Source organism: Micromys minutus (assembly GCF_963924665.1).
Source record: "Micromys minutus genome assembly, chromosome: 9".
In the NCBI taxonomy this organism is placed as follows: domain Eukaryota; kingdom Metazoa; phylum Chordata; class Mammalia; order Rodentia; family Muridae; genus Micromys; species Micromys minutus.
The window spans coordinates 60,195,810-60,207,952 of NC_137978.1; the positions used below are offsets into that span (position 1 = coordinate 60,195,810).

At 46.4% G+C, this 12,143-nt stretch overlaps 1 protein-coding gene across 3 annotated transcripts in view; it reads right to left on the minus strand.

The window, feature by feature from the left end:
- CLCN6 (chloride voltage-gated channel 6) overlaps positions 1-12,143 on the minus strand; it is a 31,613-nt gene that overhangs the window by 18,160 nt on the left and 1,310 nt on the right. For all 3 annotated transcript variants that reach the window (XR_013975137.1, XM_080921768.1, XM_080921767.1), the window contains exons 3-7: positions 6,165-6,230; positions 5,414-5,479; positions 3,651-3,717; positions 1,543-1,649; positions 773-899 (exon numbers count right to left, since the gene is read on the minus strand). Coding sequence is in view for 2 of the 3 variants with exons in the window: in XM_080921767.1 (XP_080777893.1) it covers positions 773-899; positions 1,543-1,649; positions 3,651-3,717; positions 5,414-5,479; positions 6,165-6,230 (433 nt within the window). In the remaining variant the exon portion in view is untranslated. The remainder of the gene's footprint in view (positions 1-772; positions 900-1,542; positions 1,650-3,650; positions 3,718-5,413; positions 5,480-6,164; positions 6,231-12,143) is intronic.

Here is a 12,143-nt window from a genome sequence, read left to right on the forward strand (position 1 = left end):
TTCTCTCTCCTGGCCTGCAAAGGCAAAAATCATCTGCCATCTGGCCATTTATACAAAGCATGGGCTGACTGTGTCAGAGCCAACCCTACAAACCAACTGCATGATCGTTCCTCTTCACACAGAACAGTAGTGTCACTGGGCATAGCGGAATGACAGTGTACTAACAGTGTCTGTATTTGAAAGTCCATACACAAGTCACCCTGGGCTATATAATGAGACACTATCTCGGAAAAGGGGTGGGAGAGGGTGGACAAGAGAGGAGGACAGAAAGGGAGAGAGGAGGGGTTGGAGAAGAGGAAAGAGAAAGGTAAGGCAAGGACTAACAAAACTGTGTGGATATGGCCTATGCCAGTACTTGAATCTGAGCTTCTCCCACTGGCTCATGTTCTGAAGCCCACAGTGTGTCGGGCTGTTTTGAAGGCTGTGGAACCTTAAGACATGGGACCTGGATAGCAAAAGTGGGTTACTTCGAGGCAGCCTTCAAAGGTCACAGCTCAGCCCTGGTTTCTGCTTCCTGGTGCCCACAACATACTCCCTCTATGATGAAGTGCCCCTTGTCTTTCCAGCAATGATGGACTGAAACCCTTCTGAAACCGTGGATAGAAGCAAACCTCTCCTCCCTCAAGCTGTTTCTGCCATGTACACTGTGACAGAGACACAAGCTAACACAGACCAAAGTCATTACCAGATGAAGAGCAGTCACAGCCCAAACCTAATCAATGCACAGGATGCCTTCAACACTCCTTGGGAAGAAGAGAAAGCCTCTGCTCACCTCCAGCCACACTGAACAGCACCCCAAAGACTTTGCAAAGCAGGGTCCGGAGCCGGACAATTCCTGGGACTTTCACACCATTCAGATAGCACTTGATCTCGGGGACTCCAGAGCCTGCTGCCACAGGCTGTTAGGGAAGGAAAGACACACATCAATTCAAATCCACTCTGCACTTTCCACTCAACAAGCCAGAAAACTAAGCAGGGATGCCCACATCTTGCTTCCCAAGGACTTGTTCCCGCACAGACACTGGACCCCAGCCTGAGTCCTGACTCAGCATCTAACAAGCCCCTCATTGCATGTGGAGTCTGGTCACATGGGACATTCAACATCACTGCAGAACCACCTTCCCCACATTCTGATCGACACACTCTCTAGGCAACTCCAAGGTGTTAAGGAGGATAAAAAGAACCTTCCCCATATTACTCATGAATCTCACCACATACTGCAGGCTTTACTTCTAGAAAGATCTCCAGGTGAATAATATGGAGAATTTCTGTAATAACCACAAGGCTCAAGTACCTGTTTCCCAACACATAGCTGAAAAACACTACGTTTTTCTAGCTGGGCAGTGGTGGCACACATCTTTAATCCCAGCAGTCAGGAGGTAGGGGGCATATGGATCTCTATGAGTTCCAAGACAGCCTGGACTATACAGAGAAACTCTCAAAAAAAACCACACACACACACACACACACACACACACACACACACACACAGTGAGCACAGTACTAAAACCTCCTAGACAGTCAATTTTCAAACCACCTTACCTCTATCAAAACAAGAAGGCTTGCCAGGAAGACAAAGGTCAAATTAAAACCCAGGAGTTCCAGGAGGGACAGGGCAAGGCAGCCTTTCTGACTGCACTCCTCCACCGCTGCAGGGCTGAGTCAAGGAAAAGGGCTCTCAGCCATGTGGCACAGCACTTGAAATGGGGCAGCCATGGTGGCTGTTCTGCATATCTTCCTATGCTCCACACACAACAGCTTTTTATAGTGTTTTTTCAAGACAGGGTTTTGCTCTGAAGCCTTGGCTGTCCTAGAACTCACTCTGTAGATGAGGCTGGCCTCAAACTCAGTGATTCACCTGCCACTGCCTCTCAAGAACTGGGATTAGTTTAAAGACGTGTACCACTCACTGGGGCTGGCATTTTATTTTGATTTTATTTTGCTGTGTGTGTGCATGAGTGTTCGTTCATGTGTATGTGTGAAGACAGGTGTATATACACTTGTATGCTGGTGCCCAAAGAAGCCAGGAGAAGGTATTGGGTCCTTGGAGCTAGAGTTGCCGGTGGTGGTAAAGTTGTGAGGTGGTGGAGGTTGTGGGTCCTGGGAACAACATTCAGGTCCTCTGGAGGAGCAGCAAGTGCTTTTAACTGCTGCATCTCTCCAGCCCCACAGCAACTGCTTTAGCTGGCTGTGGAAGTGGGTGTCTTTAGTTCAAGGCAGGTGGGTCTCTGTGAGTCCAAGGTCAGTCTGTCTAGGCAGTCAGGCCTATGTGAGACCCTCTCTCAAAACTAACCCACAAACAAAAAAGAGCCACGTTAGGGGCTGGTCAGGCAGCTCCATGCGCAAAGGTGTGGTTGCCAGGCCCAGCAGCCTGAGTTTGAGAAGGAGATGACACGCTGTCCTCTGACCTCCACACAAAAGAAATCAATTTAAAAAGAACTACTTTAAATTTACAGCATTCCCCACCCCAAACATTACAGAAAGTGACCAACACCTTCCAAAGCCCCACCTGAACAAACCTCTACACTGCCCTGTACAGCCCTGTTTGCTGTACCTCATGTCCCCACAGCTCTACTGTGTCATCCCTCAGTGTCCCTCGGTGCTACCTGGCTGGGCATTAGCCATGTTGACACACACAGCTGTGCTTAGTTAACTTCCCCATACAATTCCAGTGCTGTGAAGGAGCCACACCTTCTCCATTCCTTTATCTGCTGTCACCAGAGCTGCCCTTAATATACCCCAAGTCCACCTGAGAAGAATTTAAAAGCCACATACAGAGGATGTGCACACTCCTGTTTCTTGCTAGAGCTTTCGAGCCACTCCATGTTTTCCTGAGAACTCGAGGGGTTTGATTTTGTTCTGATAAGATGTAGGCATTCTTTCTGGATGTGTAGAGATGAACTGTCTGTCTGTCCTGTGTGGTAGTACGGATTGAAAAGATGGCCTCTAGCACTGTGCTACATCCCCAGCCTGTTTGGCTTTTCATTTTGAGTCATGGTCTACACTGCCCAGGCTGGCCTGGGACTCGGTTTGTAGCCCATGAAGGTCTGGAACTTGCACGTCTCCTGCCTCAGCCTCCCTGGTCGAGAGCACCAAGAGGTCTAGCTTTGATTCTTAAGTGCAGGGAAAAGCTGTGCCAGACTGTGAACTCAGATTTCCCTTTATTTGTAGTTTTCTTGTTGTTTGGGTTTCCACTTGTCTTCATGAATGGAGTGTTTACTTAAATGTGGTCAGACTTTAAGGTCAAGGTCCAGGATGACTGTCTTTACTTCCAACCCACATCTTTGGAGTTTTAAGAACGCAGACAGCACTCCTGCCATCATCCACTCTGTTTGCTCTTTATATCTTCATCCCAAACCCAGGAGAGGTGATACGAACCTGTAATCCCAGCATTTGAGAGGCTGAGACAGATATATGAGGAGTTTCAGGCCAGTCTCTGCCACTAGCTACTGGACAGTATCTCAATCAATCAATCAATCAATCAATCAGTCAATCGTTTTGCTTTCCTGTCCTTCAGTGACAATTTAAAATCTCCTGCCCAGATGGCTAACAAACAGCCTTTCAAATACCACATTTACTGATAAATTTCTCAACAAGGAAGAACCTCGAGAATCTAAGGGTCCGAAACAACGGGGCCGTAGAAAGGATACACGTTTGAACCACTCCGAACTTGAGCTGGGTGAAGAGCCGCACTGAAAAGTCCACAAAGAGACCCACCTGCAGAGGATAAGAGGGCAGACATCGTCATCTCCAGGTGCGTACAGGTCACCTCTCGGAAGAGCCTCACCTGCCCTCACTGCACTTCCTCTGGTCCTTCGTGGCACCAGCAGCAGCAGCAGCAGAACAGTGAACTCTGCTAGTCACGCTGGCTTTTGAGAGATCCTGCCCCAGAGTAGCCCCACTGACTCTCCAAAGAAAAGAGGAAACGAAGCAAAAAAAGCAGGTGCAGAAAAGGACGGGAAGTCTTGTGGTTAGAGAGGGTAAGACTGGGTCAGCAATTTCCAATTTCCAAAGGAGGATTTAAAAGAATAGCCAAAATGTCTTCAGTTGGACAAGCATTCACCTTAGACTGCTACTTTAATGGACAGCTGTGTGAGTATAAGGGGTCTCTGGGCTTGGTATTAGCCCGTTTTATCTTCTAAGCCATTATTTCGAGTGAGAACCCTGTATCAGTCGATGGCTACCTGGGAACCTACAAGCCACTGTTCTACTCCACAGAGCTTACGGGAGGCCGAGGAAGCCCCCTTATGTGGCAGAGTGAAGATCAAAGGGCTTGCTTTAACTCCAGCCCCCTCCAGCTAATGCCTAGAAGCCTCTCAACCGAAGCAGAAAGTGGAGACAGATCAAAGGGCTCTGAGAGAAGAGCCAAGGCTGCAGCAGCTAAGTAACAGGAGGCTGCCTTCTCAGCATCTATGGGATGGAGCCATTGGAGAGGCCGCTTAAAGGCTACAGCACAACTACATGCAGGTGATGCTTATTACGGAGAGCACAACCAGAAATACGCAGGACAGGACAGGCGCTTGTGTTTTCAGTGCCTGCTCCCACATGGATGCTGCAACTGTATAACACAATTAAACCAACTCAACTTCGTTCCCAGATACCCTCAGAATATTAGCAGACAGGTCTCCTGACTGCATTACTGCCACCAGATGTTTCCTGTCAATTTACCCCAGTAAAACTCTCAAGAGTTCAATGTGTGGAAAATGGTTGTCACTTGGGACCATGTGACATGAAATATACGTATGTGCTACTTAGACATGTCACCAAGAGTTAAGCCTAAGACTTGTGGCAAGTTCTGAGAAAGGCAGTAAGGAGGCTGAGCCCCTCTCTGCCATTTTATTGACAGAAATCAGACTTGGCGTGTGTCTTCCGGCTGGGTGCTGACTTTCCCAGCTTCTCTTCTTTGGTTTTAGTGATGTTAAGGCTGTAGTTACAGCACCAGACATAACTGCTATCATACTCTGTGGTGATGTGTCCAGTTTTCCCTGTGTGTGATCCACCTTGAGCCTGGGGAATCCAGGAGCCCTGTTCATTCTGGGATAGCCCTGCATCTACGGCTGACAGCTCAGTGTGACCTGGACAGTGTGACCTCAGCATGCACTGGGCTCTGTCTGCCACGTGTTACCTGCCACCAGAAAGGACCACTCTCGACTAGAGTTCTGACCAAGAAAGCCTTGAGCGCTAGGAGAGCTCAGCTTGTAGTACTCAAAGCCAATGTGAAGTCATGGGAAAAACAGGACCAGGGTAATTAATTTCAAAAGGAGGAAGAAAAAGAAAAGGCAGTCTTCAGCAGAGTGACAACTATCCCAATGAGACAGGGTCACAGCGGCAGATACAGTGTCATTCTCAGGCCAGGCTTTCCCTCTAATCCCCACCCATCCAGCTTGCCCTCTCCCCAGGTTCCACTACTTACCAGCCCAGTAGAGACGCCAATGGCGAACACCACCATCCACTTCACCGCCTCATATCTTCGCCCTTTCTGTTCACAAGGGAAAAGAATGGGTCCATTAGTGACAGGAGAAACAAAATGTGTCTTGGTTAAGCAGTTCTGGACTAAATCTACAGAGACAGCAAGCATGGTGGGGAGGGACGGCTGCAGGTGCTCCAGGGAACTGACAAGCCCTACAGGACTGAACTGGGGACCGTGACTAGGGTACATTGGACGGCAGGAAGAAGTCTAAGAATTTTGTACATATGGGTGGAACTGCATGTACCAACACTGTGCATGTGAGAGGGCATATATGTGTTTGTGTCTGTGTGTATGTGGTGTCTATGTATGTATGTATGTATGTGTGTCTGTACGTGTGTCTGTGTGTATGGCAATGTGTATGTCTGTGTGTGTGTGTGTGTGTGTGTGTCCGTGTGTGTGTGTGTGTGTGTGTGTGTGTGTGTGTGTGTGTGTGTGTGTAGGCCAGAGAACAACTTTTAAAGTCAGTTCTCTCTTTTCACTATCTGGGTACTGGGGATCGAATTCACGTTGGCACTCCTGGCAGCAGACTCCTCTTCCTGCTGAGACATCTCAACAACTTGGTTTAGGGATTTAAATGCCACTCTTTCATGAAAAGGTTTAAAGACACAAGTGGACACTGATGGAGTCCCATGAGGACAGAAAACAAGCTGTTGAGACTTCTTCAGTGCTAGCAGACCTAAAGCTGTGGGCTCACCTTATTATCCATGGTCTCCAATACCTCCAGGTAAGGGTCGTTGATACAGCGGTCATAGTCCAGACTCTGAAAGAACACAAGAATGGTGATGATACACATGGAATCTCAACAAAACCTAACCCAAGGAAAGCTCCACTTTCCTCCTGTTCAGCAGAAAGTAGGTATCAGCAGTGCCAGAGAAGGCTCAGTGCAAATGCAGACTCCAACCCTGTGGCCAATGAACCCCAGGCTTCTAAACCTGTGCGTGAACAGGACCCCCAGGTGAGTCATGTTTGCAGTAAGAGCCAGATGCATTGCTTCTGAGAAGCTTCATGCTCAGGAAAAAGCTTTTGCTAGCAAATTCTTAGGGCCTGGGGGTGGAATCATCCCCATGGCCCTGTGCTGCATACCAGCACTGGGGAAAAAAAGAAAAGACGAATTCTCCTGTTTCTACAAAACAGTAAAAGGCCTTAGGCCATCACCAGTCTTGCCCAATTACATGTGAACATACTTTCAATTAACCAGGACCAAGTTAACCCAGATCAACGAATTGTGATTCTCTTTATAGGTGGCCTCCATGAAAATGAGGTTAGCCACCAGACAGACCCAGACGGACTCTATTTTTAAAAGCAATTTCTCACGCCTAACAGAAGAGGCACAGACTGAGCCCACTCCCTCATTCCCCCCACCCCGGCAGTACTGCCTCAGCCAGGCTCCAGAGATCACAGACATGGTGCAGGCTGTGTGCAGGTACACCACAGACAGTCAAAAGAAATCTTCAAAATTCTAAGTCTCCTGGGAGAAGCAGCAGTCTGTCAACAAATAAAAGGCCCAACCTATGTTCTCCCTTCTCCATAAACAGCTCCACTGCCACGGCAGTTAATAAGCAAGGCTGACATTGGCCTGTGGCCTTATTCCCAGGCACAAGTTTTAAGTCAGCCAAATATATGTGTGATGTGTGACAATTTAATCCATCCATGACGGCTGAGAGCAAGTCCAAATTCCTTTTTTATAAAAGTCCTGGAGTAAATCAGTCATCACACATCTCAACACAAGACTAGCTAACGATCACACCATTACAGTAAAATCCTTATCACCAGATATGAAAACTGTCCAGACTCATGAAGGGAAAAAAGACGTGATAAAAAGCAAGGTTGGGGCCAGAGAGGTGGCTCAGCAGTTGAGAGCACTGGCTGCTCTTGCAGAGGACCTGAGTTCAGTTCCCAGTACTCACATCAGGTGGCTCACAACAGCCTCAAGTGGCCCTGCTCTCATGTACACAAATCCACACTTACACACACACACACCATTTTTATTTTTTGTGTAAAGTTTTTAGATTGGTTTTTATGCACATGCATATTTTACTTGCCTATATGTACATGCACCATAAGTGTGCCCGGTGTCTGTGGATGTTGGAACCATCACGAGGACGCTGAGAGCAACAAGTGCTGTTAACCACTGAGCCATCTCTCCAGTTCCACACATATAATTTAAAACCAAAAAAATCTTAAAGCAAGATGCAAGTCAGGTGTGGTATCACACACCTTCAGTTCTCTCTGAGAGACAGAGGCAGGCCTCTGAGTTGTAAGCCAAGTCTGTATTGTAAGTTCCAGGCAGGCTGGAGCTACATAGTGAGACCCTCTCAAAAGACCAAATGAGAAAGCATGATGCAGAGTGAAATGTATGACCAGGGCCAAGGATGTACAGAGGGGATCTGGCACCACAGAAACAAAGTCTGAAATGAACAGCTCAGTCTTATTTCCACTTAACAGAACTTGGCATACATAATGGGAAAACATCTCTAAGTACTGTTTTGGATGTTCACAACTGCGTACAGAAATTCTCTCTTGATATGTGCTTTTTTCCCCTCCTAAGACAGGATCTCTTGAAGCCCAGGATGCCTCAGATTTACTATGTAGCCAACAGTGATGCTGAACTTTTGATCTCCGTGCTGGGATCACAGGGCACACCATCATTCCTGGTTTGTGTAGTGCTGGGGACAGAGTATACAGGACTGCATACATGCTACTCATGTAAACTCTAGGCCTCTGGTTGGCTGTTATACTAAGGAAAACAGCTGGGCTTGGAGAGATGGCTCAGCTGTTAGGAGCACTTGTTCGTCCCAGAGACTCAAGTTTGCTTCTTAGCATTTACATGGTGGCTCACAGTGGCCCTATAACTTCAGTTCTAGGGGATCCAACAGCCTCATCTGGCCTCAGCAGGTGTCTGAATTCACATGTATTCATGTGTGCCTACCCACACAGAAACCTACACATATACTAATGAAATCGTAAAAAACAAAAACGAAAACCTAAGCAGAACCCAGGAAGAAAATCTGTGAGGAAATTGAATGCACTCATGAGTGACTAGACATATATACAGATTTATACACTTACACACACACACACACACACACACACACAGAGAGAGAGAGAGAGAGAGTTTAGAAAGTCAATCAGATCAACCGCTTTTCAGAACAAGGTAGGAAAATGAAAATACTGCAATCTATTGATCTTGTTGTATTTTAAGGAAAAAAGAGAAAGGGTATTTACTGACTGACCCACATGAAAACAAGCTGTTGAGACTCCTTCAGTCAGAAAGCCAAGAGCTGTGGGCTCCTTATTATCTGTGGTCTCCAATACCTCTGGTAAGGATACTTGATGCAGTGGCCACAGTCCAGACTCTGGACTATGGAGTAAAGGAACTGATGGTATGTGCCACCACACTAGGCTCTTATGTTGCTTTAAGACTCTTTCTCTGATGTCTTAAATGTGCATGTGTCTTTCTCCTATTACCTGAAAACCAACTCTTTCAGAGCCCTGGATCTCCAGAACATGACAAAGGCCTTCTGTATGTCATTGCAATGACTAGGCTGAGGGTTGCACCCTACAGGAATCAGGATATGGTGGACTACCACAGGCACTGAGACAAGATTAGAAAGTTCAGTTTTCACCCAGGCATAAGCTTATTACACAGCACTCAGAAGTATCTTCAGTTTAAGGACAGCCAGCGCTACACAGCAAGACCCAGAGAATCTTTTGTTTAGTTTTCTATTTTCCTCCCTATCCTTCCTCCTTCCTTTGTTGTGCTGGGATCAAACCCAGGACCTTCTATATGCTAGAAAAGTGTCCTGTCACTGAGATATAGTCCCAGGCCATGGGAAACTGTGTTCCAAATAGAAACAGGGAAGAAGGGGAGAGAAATGTGTAACTTCTGAGAGGCAAAAGGCTAAACAGCTCACTAAAGACCAAAGGTACCATCTGTCAGTCACACCTATGTAACAAAGCCTCTAAGAAGCCGAGAGGTCAAGGACCCAAAAGCTTCCAGACTGCTGACATAGGAGAGTACTGGAAGAACAGCTCCCCCAGGAGAGCAGGGAAGTCCCACAAACCTTACCGGCACACCTCTATCTGCCTGTCCATCCATACCCTTTATTAAATCCCTTAGTAATTAACTGGGCACTCAAAATCATGTTGCCCTGAATGCTGTGAGTGGCTCTACCAATGTAATCAGACCGGGTAGCAGGGCAGCCTAGCTCTTTATTTATTTGTTTGCTTGTTTGTTTTTCAAACAAACAAGGGTCTTACTATGTAGCTCTGGCTGTCCTGAAACTCACTACATAGACCAAGCTGCCTCAGAACTCAGAGATCTGCCTGCATCTGTCTCCCAAGTGCTGATATTAAGAGCGTGTGCCACCACACCCAGCTTCCTAACACTTTCAGCAGGCTCAACATGTGGGATCTGTTACTACCTCCAAATAACCAGCCAGTGTCTGCTGGAGATCTCCTTTGGGTTTGGGCAAATAAGCCTCCTGCATCTGGTGTCAAAAATGGGGTACAGAGTTGGATGAGAGGGAAAGGGAGTGCCTTCTCTGAAGCCTCTGTTTACCTAAGGTCAGGATCTGCCACAGGACAGTCAAATGCTGGGAATCCCTCTCCAGACTTCCTGTCAATAGGGGCAGATGATTGAGACAGAATCACAAGGCAGCTGAAGATCCAGTAGAGAGCCCAAACTGTCCCTGGCAAGTATCTGTTTTTTAAACTCACTCATCTGTCCACCCTAAGATCCATGTAAAATCCAATAAAAATGCCTCTATTTTAAATGTCAAATTTTTTAAAAATTAAAACCAAGTTCTCTCTTCTGAAGTTGCCTATAGCCATCTGTCCTGAGAAGAATGCTATCATATCTATCTCTCCTTCTGTGCCTGGCTCACAGGTATGTACTGCCTCTCTTTTCTTAATCCAGCCATGGCCAGTTTATCCCCCTGCTGTGCCTGCTTCTCCTCTTAATCCAGGCATGGCTAGTTTATTTCCCAAAGAGATAAACGGGAATGGTTTTTGTCCCATTCTAGGTTTCCACAAACCAGCTTCAGTTTCCCAGAAGAAGCAAACCTACAGACAGATTAAGGGCTGCCTACACTGGGTGTGGTGCTAATACAAACACACTGCTGTACTGGAGGCCATCTGGAGCTACACAGAGTGACCCTGTCTTAAATAAAAAAAGCTGACTAGATGGATCAGTGAGCAAAACCACACGCCCACAACCCGAGTTCCATCCCTGGAACCCAAGTAAAGGTAGGAGAGCTGACTCCATAGAATTGTTCTCTGGCCTCCACATGGGACCCCTCAACAAAAACAATGGATTTTATTTTTATGTGCATGAGTGTTTTGCCTATTCCCACAGAGGCCACAAAGGGACACTGAATACTTGGAATCCAATACAGACAGAATGGAACACAGGACCAGTGCTCTTAACTGCTAAGCCATCATGCCCCTTGTAATACATTTTAAAATTAAAAAAGAAAAATGTCATTGCCACCCCCCCAATCCCAAATAAATTTTAAAAGGCTGCTCAGGGCCAGGCATCTGTGACACACGCCTTTTACCCCAGCACTTGGGAGTCAGAGGCAGGTGGATCTCTGAGTTCGAGGACAGCCAAGGTTACAGAGAGAAACCCTGTGTCAGAAAACAAACAAAAAGAGAGTCGGGGGCAACAGGAATGATGCTCAGTGGCTGCTGGTGAGCATGGGTTCCTGGAATGAACGGAATGTTCTGAAATAGACTAGCAACTGTTGTACACTTCTGTAGACATACTATGATCCATATGGCATGGTCTACTTATACTGGACGAACTGCATCACTTCGGTCAGGCTGCTGAGGGAGACAAGGGCAAGACAACACCAAGGATCTGTACTTGGTTCACATGTGCCAGGCGGTAAGTTACCTTCTTGACCGTAAGCTTTCTCCTTTCCACTACGACAGACCTGTTATTTCTACTGTATACACTGTTCTTTGGTTTGGGGAATGAGGCAACTCCTCCACCATAACCTCCATGGTTGAAATCTTTAGTATTTTGTAATTTTCATTCATGAAATGAGCCACTATACCCAACATCTCAACAGAAGAGTTTTCTGGTTGATCCTTGGATATAAGCTGAGCAGACTTTCCTGATTAAGTGTCTGAATAAATTTGCTCCTCTGAACATAAAACAAACTGCTTCCTACAAGCTTGCATGTGAAGATGGCTAAATGGGAAATATTAAAGATTTGGGTAAAAGAAAACACTTATTCATAAAAAAAATTCACATGAACATGCTATGAGCCTAAGGCAAGAGAGCTACAAACAGGAGTGACAGAGTTACTCAAAAGGTTGGATAGGGTGGCTGGAGAGATGGCTCAGTGGTTAAGCACACTGACTGTTCTTGCAGAGGTCCTGAATTCAAATCCCAGCAACCACATGGTGGCTTCTGACCATCTGTAATAGAAACCAGTGTCTGAAGACAACTACAGTGTACTTATACATAACATTAAAAAAATAAGTCTTTAAAAAAAATAAAATTCAGTGCTGGTCCAAAGGGGCACCACAACATGTGACCCCTCACACTCTTAAAAGTCCCATATCTGAAACAGGAAACTATAATCAAGAATAGAGAAGCAAGGCTTCCTGACAGCTCATGAGCATGACTGTTATGAAAATTCACAGGAAAGAGCTTTGACCCTGG